This window comes from Garra rufa, chromosome 20, assembly GCF_049309525.1.
Source record: "Garra rufa chromosome 20, GarRuf1.0, whole genome shotgun sequence".
Lineage (NCBI taxonomy): Eukaryota > Metazoa > Chordata > Actinopteri > Cypriniformes > Cyprinidae > Garra > Garra rufa.
This window is the reverse complement of record NC_133380.1, coordinates 16,730,963-16,742,875: the sequence shown is the minus strand read 5'-3', so window position 1 is coordinate 16,742,875 and position 11,913 is coordinate 16,730,963. Positions and strand designations below refer to the sequence as shown.

At 37.4% G+C, this 11,913-nt stretch overlaps 2 protein-coding genes across 2 annotated transcripts; both read left to right on the top strand.

The window, feature by feature from the left end:
* The first annotated feature begins 632 nt into the window (after nucleotides 1–632).
* otud5b (OTU deubiquitinase 5b) lies at nucleotides 633–5,910 on the top strand. The gene is made up of 9 exons (XM_073825920.1): nucleotides 633–1,415; nucleotides 2,577–2,670; nucleotides 2,927–2,991; nucleotides 3,101–3,257; nucleotides 3,366–3,514; nucleotides 4,654–4,839; nucleotides 4,925–5,132; nucleotides 5,209–5,307; nucleotides 5,383–5,910. Exons 1-9 carry the CDS (start codon nucleotides 864–866, stop codon nucleotides 5,502–5,504), a joined length of 1,632 nt encoding a protein of 543 aa, XP_073682021.1. The 5' UTR covers nucleotides 633–863; the 3' UTR covers nucleotides 5,505–5,910.
* An 890-nt stretch (nucleotides 5,911–6,800) lies between these two features.
* Nucleotides 6,801–11,912, top strand: mon1bb (MON1 secretory trafficking family member Bb; the record flags this gene model as incomplete). Its single annotated transcript, XM_073825490.1, has 5 exons — nucleotides 6,801–7,180; nucleotides 7,269–7,372; nucleotides 7,450–8,016; nucleotides 9,578–10,370; nucleotides 11,846–11,912. Coding segments are annotated over exons 2-5 (1,515 nt in total), but the record flags the coding sequence as incomplete, so codon positions are not given.
* Between the last annotated feature and the right edge of the window lies 1 nt (nucleotide 11,913).

The following is an 11,913-nucleotide window of genomic DNA, read 5'->3' as shown; positions in this document are numbered from 1 at the left end:
TCAGTAATGATGCTGAAAATGTAGCTTTGATCACAGGAATAAATTACATTTTAAAATATTTTCAAATAGAAAGCGGTTATTTTAGATAATAAAAATATGTCACAATATTACTGATTTAGCTGTGTTTTAGATCAAATAAATGCAGGCTTGGTGAGCACTAGAGACTTAAACTAACATCGACATTAAAAATCTTACTGTTTGAAAACTTTTGACTGGCAGTGTAGTGTGTGTGTGTGTGTGAGAGGCTAAGTCTTAGAAAATGTTTAGATTAACAAAAAATACTACATTTCCGGTCCTGGCCACACTATCCCTAATAGACGAATGATAGAAAATTGCTTGTCATTTTATGCATTTTGACTGACGGCTGTATGATTTTTCCAGTTCTTTTTCTATAGTATGCCATATGGGTGTTTACAAATAGCTGAAATAATGTGGCGAAGTAATAATGTGGTCGACAAACTTAGAGCTAGTTCATACCAGTAGCTAGTTCTTCACTGAAAATGGGTCAAAATCGCCGTTAATTCAATAGAAATATTAATGCAGTAGGGGGCAGTGCAGAGCAATATGAGCCCATTTGTCAACACGAAGCACGGCAAGCGTCGGAAGTGACGTAAAAATCGCATTGTGATTTGTTGATGTTTGTGTCAAACTCTCGGTCGGTCGTTGTTACGAAAGAAAAACCTCGAAACCGAAGGAAAAAAGTCGATCTGTGACGACCGTATTAATTCACCGACATCTCGTATTATGTTAGGACGGGTGTAACCATACATGCAGCGAACAAACTGCTCATAGACAAGCGAAAACGGCCGCTTATTCTCTGTGTGTAACTCATAACAACACAAATCACCGCAAGCTGGCCAGCGATGACAATCCTCCCGAAGAAGAAACCGGCCTCTACAGCCGGTGGTGGCGATCATACGGACGAACCGGACAGACGAGGCGGCTCTGAGTCGCACCCTCATCCCCTCGCAGGACGATCAGTGTCCCGACCCAGGGCCTCTCCGCCGCCGTGGACATACCAGGCCACACCGCACACTTCCAGAGAGGAGCGGCGGATCGATGCGAGCGCTCGCCCGCAGCAGGCCTCCCCGCAGCCCGGTGCCGCTGGAGCACCGGTCGTGCAGTGCGAAGGCAGCGCGAACTCGGTTGTGGTCACAGGTCGTGTTGAGCTGCCCTGCGGCGCAGGTGGTGTTGGAAGCTGCTGCTCGGGACCCGGACTCAGCAAGCGAAGACGACAGGCGGTCTGCTCCAGCGGTTTGACAGGTGGAGGAGGTAGAGTGGGAGGCGGCGGAGGAGGAGGAGGGGGCGGTAGTCCAGTCTCGGAGCCCGAGGAGGGTGCTGGAGGCAACAACAGTGAGGATGAGTATGAAAATGCGGCCAGGTTACAACATGAGGACCCCGCAACAGTCGAGCAGGTAATGGATACTTTGCAACACGAGAACAGATTCCTAGTTGTGTCATCTTCCAAAATGCATTCAATGCATAGCACAGAGGTTTAAAATTCTTTTTACATGTTCACTATTACCGTAAATATTGTTGTAAATGTAATAGTCATTGCTTGTTAATGAAAAAGTTTTTGTCTTTTAATTATTGACTGATGTACAGGTTTGGTTCATTGTTCTTAATTCTGTGAAAACCAAATTTCTGCAAAATCATGCTTTGGTGAATCGTAATTTCTGACATGCAAAGGTAAATTATGACTTACACTACCAGTCAAAAGTTTTTGAACAGTAAGATTTTTAATGTTTTTTAAAGAAGTGTCGTCTGCTCACCAATCTTGCTTTTTTATCTAAAGAACAGCAAAAACAGTAACATTTTGAACTATTAAAAATAACTGTTTTTTTATTTGAATATATTTTAAAATGTAATTTATTCCTGTGATTTCAAAGCTAATTTTTAGCATAGTTCCTTCATACACATGATCCTTCAGAAATCATTTTGAAAATTCAAAAGAACAGCACTTATCTGAAATAGAAATATTAGTAATAAAATGTTTCTTAGTAAATTAGCATATTCGAATGATTTCTGAAGGATCATGAGACACTGAAGACCAGAGTAATGATGCTGAAAATTTAGCTTTGATCACAGAAATAATTACATTTTAATATATACTCAAATAGAAAGCAATTATTTTAAATAGTGAAAAAAAATTCACATTATTACTGATTTTTCTGTATTTTGGATCAAATAAATGCAGGCTTGGTGAGCAGAAGAAACTTCTTTAAAAAACTGTAAAAATCCTTTTGACTGGTAGTGTAAGTCATCATTTTATCTCACTGGTATGGCATGAAAACTTGACATTATGAGATAAAAAGCTGAAGTTATGACTTAAGATCATAAGCCTAACCCTACATAATGAAAACAAAATTGAAAGTGGATGTTGACTGAGCTTGTTATTTATTATTTGGTGGAAATTGGATGTTAGGCAGAATTTCCTATCTTTTCTTGTCCTCCATCTATCCTAGTAAGCTGTTTACTTTCTGGGCACACTGTCTCTGTTTTGGCGATTGGCATAAATGCTTCGTATGTCCACATTGTCCTAAAATATACTTTCCTGGTTGCTTTTTGGGCCACAGCAAGAAGAATGGTTCGAGAAATCCTTGAGGGAAAAGAAAGGCTTTGAAATCAAAAAAATGAAGGAAGATGGAGCATGTCTTTTCAGAGCAGTCGGTAATATTTCTCTCCTATATTTAATAGTTATTTACTTGAAAGCTGAGTCAGTTCACCTATTAGGACACATGTAGTGCTATGAATGTGCTGAAATTATATTTTAGCAGTGCAGATGATCATGTGGCTTTTATAGCACATAGGTTGAGCAGAAGAGAATGCTTTAAAAAAACATTAAAAATCTTTTTGACTGGTAGTGTATTTTAAGTTCACATTTTAATTTGACTGATCTTGTCATGTGCTTTTATAATTTTTTAAGCTGATCAAGTATATGGGGACCAAGATATGCATGATGTTGTACGGAAGCAGTGTATGGATTATTTGGTGAGTCAGTTAAATATTTAAGAATAAATAATTTGCATAAAAAAATAGTTTTACCCTTTTTAATTATCGACCTGTGTGCAGTTTTGATTTGTTTATACTTACATTGCAGACGAAAAATGCAGATTACTTCTCAAGTTATGTCACAGAGGACTTCACCACATACATTAACAGAAAGAGGAAGAACAACTGTCATGGCAACCACATTGAGATGCAGGCCATGGCAGAAATGTACAACCGGCCAGTGGAGGTTTACCAGTATGGCATAGGTTAGTTAATGTCTGTTTAATTCCTAGTTGAGGCAGTGTCAATGGTATTTTTTTAGTATAGAAGGAAATATGTTTAAATGTTTTTTTTCAAAAACTTCCATCTTCCAGAGCCTATAAATACGTTCCATGGCATCCAGGAAAACAACGACGAGCCGATACGAGTCAGTTACCACAAGAACATCCATTATAACTCAGTAGTGAATCCCCACAAGGCTAGTATTGGGGTGGGACTGGGCCTTCCCTCCTTCAAACCAGGGGTAAGTGTTGTAAATAACATACATAAGTTACAGTTGAGGTCAAAAGTTTACATACACCTTGCAGAATCTGAAAATGTATAATTTTTTTTGCTGAAATATGAGGGATCACACAAAATGCATGTTATTATCTAGTACTGACCTGAATAAGATATATTTTACTTAAAAGACATTAAAAATAGACAAAAAATGACCCTGTTCAAAAGTTTACGCTTGATTCTTAATACTGTGTTGTTACCTGAAGGATCCACAGCGGTGTTTTTTTGTTTTGTTTAGTGATGTTTATGAGTCCCTTGTTTGTCAACCTGCGTGCTATTCTTCAGAAAAATCCTTCGGGTCCCAGAAATTCTTTGTTTTTTGGCATTTTTATGCATTTGGACCCTTTCTGATTTTGAGATGTTTTTTCAATGACAGCTGTTCCAGAAGGTTCAAACGCTAACTGATACTACTTCAAAAGGAAGGGGGGTGAAAACTTTTTGAATTTGAAGATTAGGGTAAATTTAACTTATTTTGTCTTCTGGGAAAGAAGTATCTTCTATAGCTTCTGAAGTGCAGTACTAAATGACAGAAATATGATATTTAGGCAAAATAAGAAAAATGTACACATCTTCATTCTGTTTGAAAGTTTTCACCCTCGGCTCTTAATGCATTGTGTTTCCTTCTGAAGCATCAGTAAGCATTTGGACCTTCTGTAATAGTTACATATGAGTCCCTCAGTTGTCCTCAGTGTGAAAAGATGGATCTTAAAATCATACAGTCATTGATGGAAAGGGTTAAAATACACAAAAATCCTGAAAAACCAAAGAATTTGTGGGACCTGAAGGGTTTTTCTGGAGAACAGCGGGCAGTTCAACTGTTCAGTTCAAACAAGGGACTAATGAACAACTACCACTAAACAAAAATATACAGCTGTGGATCATTCAGGTAACAACACAGTATTAAGAATCATGCTTACACCAACTTTTGAACAGGGTCATTTTTTATAAAGGTCAGTACTACTTAATAAAAAATAACATGCATTTTGTATAATCCCTTTTATTTTGGTCAAATTATTAACATTTTGCATTATGTGTGTGTATATATATATATATATATATATATATATATATAGTTACTTTAATATCTATTATGTCTCTGCGTAGTTCGCTGACCAGTGTCTCATGAAAAACGCTATTAAGACATCTGAGGAGTCTTGGATTGAGCAGCAGATGCTGGAGGACAAGAAGAGAGCAACAGATTGGGAGGCCACCAATGAGGCCATAGAGGAGCAGGTGGCTCGTGAGTCCTATTTGCAGTGGCTTCAAGACCAAGAGAAGCAAGCGAGACAGGTATGAAACCAGAAACCATCCCGCCTGTCATAATCAAAACAAGTTTAAACAACTTTGAAACATTCCCTTGTGCTTTTCAACTCAGCCTCGTAAAGCTAGCGCCACCTGCAGTTCTGCCACAGCTGCCACATCCAGTGGCTTTGAGGACTGGGGATGCCGGTCTCCCCGCCAGCGCAGCTCGGCTCCTTCTCCAGAGCACCCAGGCCCGGCTCACCCTGAACCCTCTGTTAAACCCCCATCTCCAGCTGGAGCTTCACTGGTTCTTCCTAAACCCCCATCACCATGTGCCCCAGGTCTGTATGTTTTCTTTGCTTTGGCTATTGCACATTTCTTGCTTGTTAACTCTTTTTTCCTGAAATTCTTTTCAAGGTCCGAGTCATCAGTCTTCTGCCAACTCTTCCCTTGTGTCTCTCTACCCAACCTTGGGCTACAGGACTCTAATGCACGATATGTCACCGACTGCCTTCGGTAAGGCATATAAATGTTTCCTGATGTATACTTTGTCTCTTTAAACAAGCTTACTTAATTGATTTGTTTTTTTAGGTTTAACAGATTGGGAAGATGATGACGTTCTGGCCTCAGTTCTGGCTGCTTCACAACAAGAATACCTCGATAGCTTGAAGAAAAATGCAATGCACAGAGAATCTTCTCCAGACTGCAGTTGATATATTGGACAGCACAACTTGCTTCACAAACCACAGAACAGCTGCATTTCTATATTCAAACACCTTGCAATGTTTCTTCCTCTCCCCTCTTTATAAATACCACTGTGTTCTGAATTGTTTTCTTTTTTTGCTAACCTGTTTTTCTTAATTTCGTTAAGCTTCATGGACCTAGTTAGGTGCATGTTTAAATAAGCATTGTAAAATTAATATAAAAAAAATCATCTCAACTCTTTATTATTATCAGGTGTTTTCATTATTTGAGCAGAATAAATTATACTAATTAGTATAAGAATGTGGAATATGGTTTGATCTTTTTTTTTTCTAATTTTTCAATGTTGACCAATGCAGCACAGCAAGCTGCAGGTCTTTGGTTATTTAAAGATGAACAATAAACAATTCAAATTCATGCTTTGATGTTTGTAAATGGTATTGAATTGTTTAGTGAACACACAAACACACATTCACCTGATAGATTTTTACTTGAAGTACCCCTGAGATATTAAAATGAATATTTTAATTAAGTATCACATTTGCATGTTAGTTCTCAGGCATTGGTTTCAGTCACATGACATACAGGTAAACAAATAAAATTAGTGCTGTCAGTTGATTGATTGTGATAATCTATATTTTATTTTTAAAACATTTGTATTTATATGTAAAACAACATTTTTATGTAATATAATTGTAAATATACATGTATGTACATAATAAATATACATAGTGTACGCACATATATTATGTACACAAACTTTTATTTTGGATGTGACTAATCGCGATTAATCGTTTGACGACGCTTAATAAAATATTTTTATTTTAATTGATTTTAAAATTATTTTAATTCAGCATTTTTGAATGATTTAATTAATTATTCGCTTTTCATTAAACTCATAAATCCCCTGCAGTTCCTTCACAACACAAACACCAGTTTGGAAAGCCTTGACGTAATATAATGTTTATTGCACTTCATGTTGGTAATAACAACAAATGGAACATCTTTTCTTACTCTTTTTTTATGTCAATATGGTTCAAGATTAAGCTATTTAAATCAATGTGATAAGTTAGGTCAAAAGTAATCTTAAAAAGTAACCTAAAATGTCTAATGTAACGGATTACATTACTAACTACAATTTTTTTCATGTAACGTTAATTTTAAATCTGTAACGGATTACAATTTGTAAGTACACACATATTCTCATAAATGTAATAAAGTTACGTCGCACACTACGGTCTTCTATTATGAAACATGTCAACCGGAAGTGGTTGCGGGTATTTGTTTTGCAGTGTTTCAACGTCAGGCTTCCTGGAGCACCGGCGACTGAGTCAGTTTCGCTGAGCGAAAGCTAAAGATGATCTTGCTTTTGATTTATCGTTAATGATATATTCAACCAGACATGAATGTGATTATGACGATTAGTGAATCAGCTCACGAAAGGAGTCATTTATCGCGGGAGACCATGAGCTTTCGCCTTAAATAACGTAGACTAGCTCAAATTAGTGTCCTGTAATCTTCTTAATAACAGTTTTGCGATTTAAACTAGTTCTTATTATCGAAATAATCCCAGTTGGTAGTCATTCATCGTTATTTAAGTTTGTGTTCAAACTCCACGAGCAGTGCAGATATGGGATAACATCAGTAATCAGATTAAACGGGTTTAGACTTCGCATTTGTACACTAAGTACGAACCTTCATTAATTAAATTGCTTTACTGATATATTTGTCTTTTAATTGCGTGCTTTTAAGTCACTTTCTCATTATAAACTCAGCGGTTTGCATGTTGACATGGATCAGAGGAGTCAAGAGAGTGGAGACATGGAAGAGGTGAAGATATGTGATCCATCCATCCTTCCACAATGCCTTGATCAGACAGGTACTGTTTTGCAGCTTTATTACTAGTTAAAACTTGTTTTATACTGACTAACATCCTGATTCAACTCTACTTTCCAGATGTTGCGTACTCCGACAGCGATGTCCCATCAGAAAACCATTGTGTGAATGAAGATCACAGGATGCCTTCAGACCCAGAGGGGCTCTTGGAGTCAGCAGACCCTACACCAGTAGAGAGCAGCCAACCACAAGAGCCTTCAACCGATATTCAGAAGCTCCACATTGATGAAGACCGGTCTCTGTGTGCTGGTGGCTCGGAGACTGATTCTGGGAAAGCATCTGAGGACTCTGCATTAGCGGATAATGGCCAGGATGACTCGGGTGAGTTTGTAGTAACCATGTTAGCCCGGGGGAAGATGGAAGAGCAGGGATTGAGTGTTAAAGGAGCCTCGTCCCCTCTCTCAGAGACTGGCACACCTCTGGGACCGCCGTCTCACAGGAACGAGGATGTGACGGGGGATAGTTGGAGGCAGCACAGGAAGCATGTGTTTGTGCTGAGTGAGGCTGGGAAGCCCATCTATTCTAGATATGGAAGTGAGGAGGCCCTGTCCTCCACCATGGGAGTGATGATGGCTCTGGTGTCTTTTGTTCAAAGTGGAGACAACATCATTCGTTCAGTCTATTCTGGTAAGTAACTTTTGAATGATTGGCTCAAAGACTCTTTAAAATAAAAACAGCATGGTTTAAAGAGATAAGTTCACCAAAAAATGAAAAGTCTGTCATTAATTGCAAGACCATCTTTGGAACACAACTTAAGATATTTTGGATGAAATCTGAGAGCTTTGACTCTGCATAGACAACAATGCAACTGACACGTTCAAGGCCCAGAAAGGTAGTAAGGACATTGATAAAATAGTACTTGTGACTATTTTATAATACTTGTTGTGCACATAGAAAACAAAAATAAAAGCTTGGATTTTATAAAAAATATCTTAATTTGTGTTTCAAAGAGTAACGAAGATCTAACAGTTTTGGAACGACTTTATGGAGCGTAATAAACGACAGGATTTTCATTATTAGGTGAACTATCCCTTTAATAGCTCATTTACTCATAAATGTGCATGTAAAATGTTCAGTTTTTCACCTTTTGGAAAACAGCTAAATACAAATATTGATGAGCAGACTTGCACTCAAAAACATTTCCAAAACTTTGTCTAACAAAATGCTCTCTGAAAGTGAAAGCACCACCCTCTAATATCATGTGATATAACCACTCGAGCGTCTCAAGTGTTTAGTTTCATTTCACTGATCTGATTTCTCATAGTTCTGAGTTTGTAGTTTTGTATTCAACCCAATTGACCTTTTTTTTTTTTTTTTACATAAGCTGTAAAACTTTTTTCTATTTTATAATATATATTTTATGTAACAAAAAATACGCTTATGTTCAAAAGTTTGGTTTGTCAGACTTTAAATGTTTATGAAAAAGTCTCTTAAGCTCATGAAGGCTGCATTTATTTGATCGAAAGCTCAGTAAAAAATATCATTGTGAAATATTATGACAATTTAAAACAGCTATTTTCTATTTGAATTATTTTAAAATGTTATTTGTTCTTTTTTAGCCAAAGCTGAATTTTCAGCAGCCATTACTCTAGTCTTCATTGTCACATGATCCATCATAAATCATTCTGTCAACTGTTGTGCTGCTTAATATTTTTCTGGAAAATTTGATAATTTTTTTTCCAGGATTCTTTGATGAATAGAAAAAAACAGCGTTTATTTAAAATAGGAAACTTTTTAACAATTTAAATGTCTTTACGGCCATCTTAATTATTGATTTTAATTAAGGAGTTTTTTTCAAGTATTGCTTTGAAAGATCTTACTGACTCCAGAATTTTGAGTGGTAGTGTAACATCTTGACAATGATACGTACCTACGTAATGATTAATCATGCTTAAAGGGATAGTTCGCCTCTGTCAGTAATTACTCACCCTCATGTCGTTCCAAACCCGTAAGACCTTCGTTCATCTTCAGAACACAAATTAAGATATTTTTAATGAAATTAACGCAACTACCACATTCAAGGCCCAGAGAGGTAGTAAGTATATCGTAAAAATGCGCAAAGAAAAGAAAAAAATGACTTCATTCAATAATTTCTTCTGACTAAAATAATTCATAACAGACTTAAAATTTTTGAGTAAACTGTCACTTTAAATAACTTAAACTGGTTTCTTTGCCTCTGTTCTTCTAGATGAGCACAGGGTTGTGTTCATGCAGCGGGGTCCTCTGGTGCTGGTGTCCGTCTCCAGCAGCCGTCAATCAGAGCAGCAGCTTCGTAACGAACTGCTCTATGTCTACAACCAGATTATTAGCATGCTAACTCAGGCCAGCATCACCCGCATCTTCGAGCACAAGAAGAACTACGACCTGCGGCGCCTGTTGGCCGGCTCGGAGAAGATTCTCGACGGCCTCCTTAATCTTGTGGACTCAGACCCCAGCTTCTTACTCTGCGCTGTGCACTGTCTCCCCTTGGCCTCGTCTCTCAGGGACTCCCTCAGTCAGATTCTCCAGAAGGCCATCACACCCAACCTGGTCTTCTCCATCCTCATAGCCAAGAACCAGCTGCTCACCATAGTGCAAGAAAAGATGGTCATCGACGATGCCCGACTGGAGCCTGCTGACCTTCACCTCCTGCTAAACCTCATCGGAGCCTCGTCAGCCTTCCAGGCTGGGGAGATCTGGACACCCATCTGCCTGCCCAGTTTTAACCCTGACTGTTATTTTTATGCGTACATCTCGTATCTGGACCCTCCTGAATGTACTGTGTGTTTGGTTCTTCTCTCTACCGATAAAGAGGCGTTTTATTCGGTGGCCGAGTGCAAGAGGAAGATCGAGGAGGCTATGCAAACACAGAATGCGCTCAGCTCCATAGCGAAAGCTCATTCATACAGCGTTAGTCAGGTGGGAGTTTCTGATCTCAGGCATTTCATGTACAAGCCTTTTGATGTGCCCGACAACCATCGCCAGCTAACACAGTTTACCAGGTGAGTGATTTGAGAATCTCACAAAACCTGTCCAGATCACATTTCATCAAAAAATAAAAGGAGATAAGTAAGAAATTATATTTTTACTTTGAATTAAACCTGATTATAGAGTTGAACCATGATTTTTTTTTTTTTTAATTCAGTTGCTGATTATGTGGAAACCATGATAGATTTTTTCAGGATTATTTGATGAATAGAAATAGAAATATATCTTTAAAAAAAATCATACTGATGCCAAGTTTCATGAATGTTTATCTAATCTATTCCCCTAATTAAAGTTGAAGTCAAAAGTTTAAATACACCTTGCAAAATCTGTAAAATGTTAATTATTTAACCAAAATAAGAGGGATCATACAAAATGCATCGTATTTTATTTAGTACTGACCTGAATAAGATATTTCACATTAAAGATGTTTCCCCAATAGAAAATTATAGTTGAATTTATAAAAATGACCCTGTTCAGAAGTTTACATACACTTGATTCTTAATACTGTGTTGCTTGTTTAGTAATAGTTGTTCATGAGTCCCTTGTTTGTTCTGAACAGTTAAACTGCCCGCTGTTCTTCAGAAAAATCCTTCAGGTCCCACAGATTCTTTGGTTTTTCAGCAATTTTGTCTATTTAAACCTTTTCCAACAATGACTGTATGATTTTAAGATCTATCTTTTCATACTGAGGACAACGGAGGGACTATTACAGAAGGTCCAAATGCTCACTGATGCTTCAGAAGGAAAACAGTGCATTAATGCTGGGGATGAAAACTTTTGAATTTGAAGATTAGGGTCAAATTTAATTTATTTTGTCTTCTGGGAAACATGTAAGTATCTTCTGTAGCTTCTGAAGAGCAGTACTAAATTAAAAAAAATACGATATATAGGCAAAGTAAAAAAAAAATTACACATCTTCATTCTATTCAAAAGTTTTCACCCCTGGCTTTTAATGCATCATGTTTCCTTCTGAAGCATCGGCGAGTGTTAAAATGTGATCTGAACCTGTTTTTATGAGATTAATTCATATATTTAACCCTCTTATTGTGAACACTTTGGTTATTAAATAAATGTATGTGCTCTGATGGTTACCTAAAACGAATGTAATTGTTGTTTAGATGAATTAAGATCAATAAGTAAGAGATAAAGCCTTTCACTAATGCTGAGTTTATGACAAAATATTTTTTTTCCCAACATCTATCTTTGAGCTTAATGGTTTCACTTGAAAGCTGAGCTCATGGTCATGCTCGCACATATTTCCTAAATGAATTTCACAAAGCACAGTAATTGAAAGCATGTTATCTTAATTCATCCTATTGTTTGATGCCCAGACTGCAGTGGCTTTTATTGAAAGCACTCTGTTTGTCATGAGATGTGTGGTGTACAGTGTTAAGCATTTCTTAAAATATCGATGAGTGACATACAGAAATGACATCTAAAGCACAAAGCCACTTTTGTTTTTCCTCTGTGTCTCATGGGTTCACCACAGCCCAGAGATGGAAGCCCCGTACAGCAGTGAGGAGGAGCGGATGAGACTCCTGGACCTGTACAGAGACA

Excerpts from the sequence above, each read along its gene's own strand:
- otud5b (XM_073825920.1), top strand. The coding sequence starts at position 864 with ATGACAATCCTCCCGAAGAAGAAACCGGCCTCTACAGCCGGTGGTGGC. Across the intron at positions 2,992-3,100 it reads AGCAGTGTATGGATTATTTG|ACGAAAAATGCAGATTACTT; the intron begins GTGAGTCAGTTA and ends CTTACATTGCAG. Across the intron at positions 5,133-5,208 it reads CCCATCACCATGTGCCCCAG|GTCCGAGTCATCAGTCTTCT; the intron begins GTCTGTATGTTT and ends ATTCTTTTCAAG.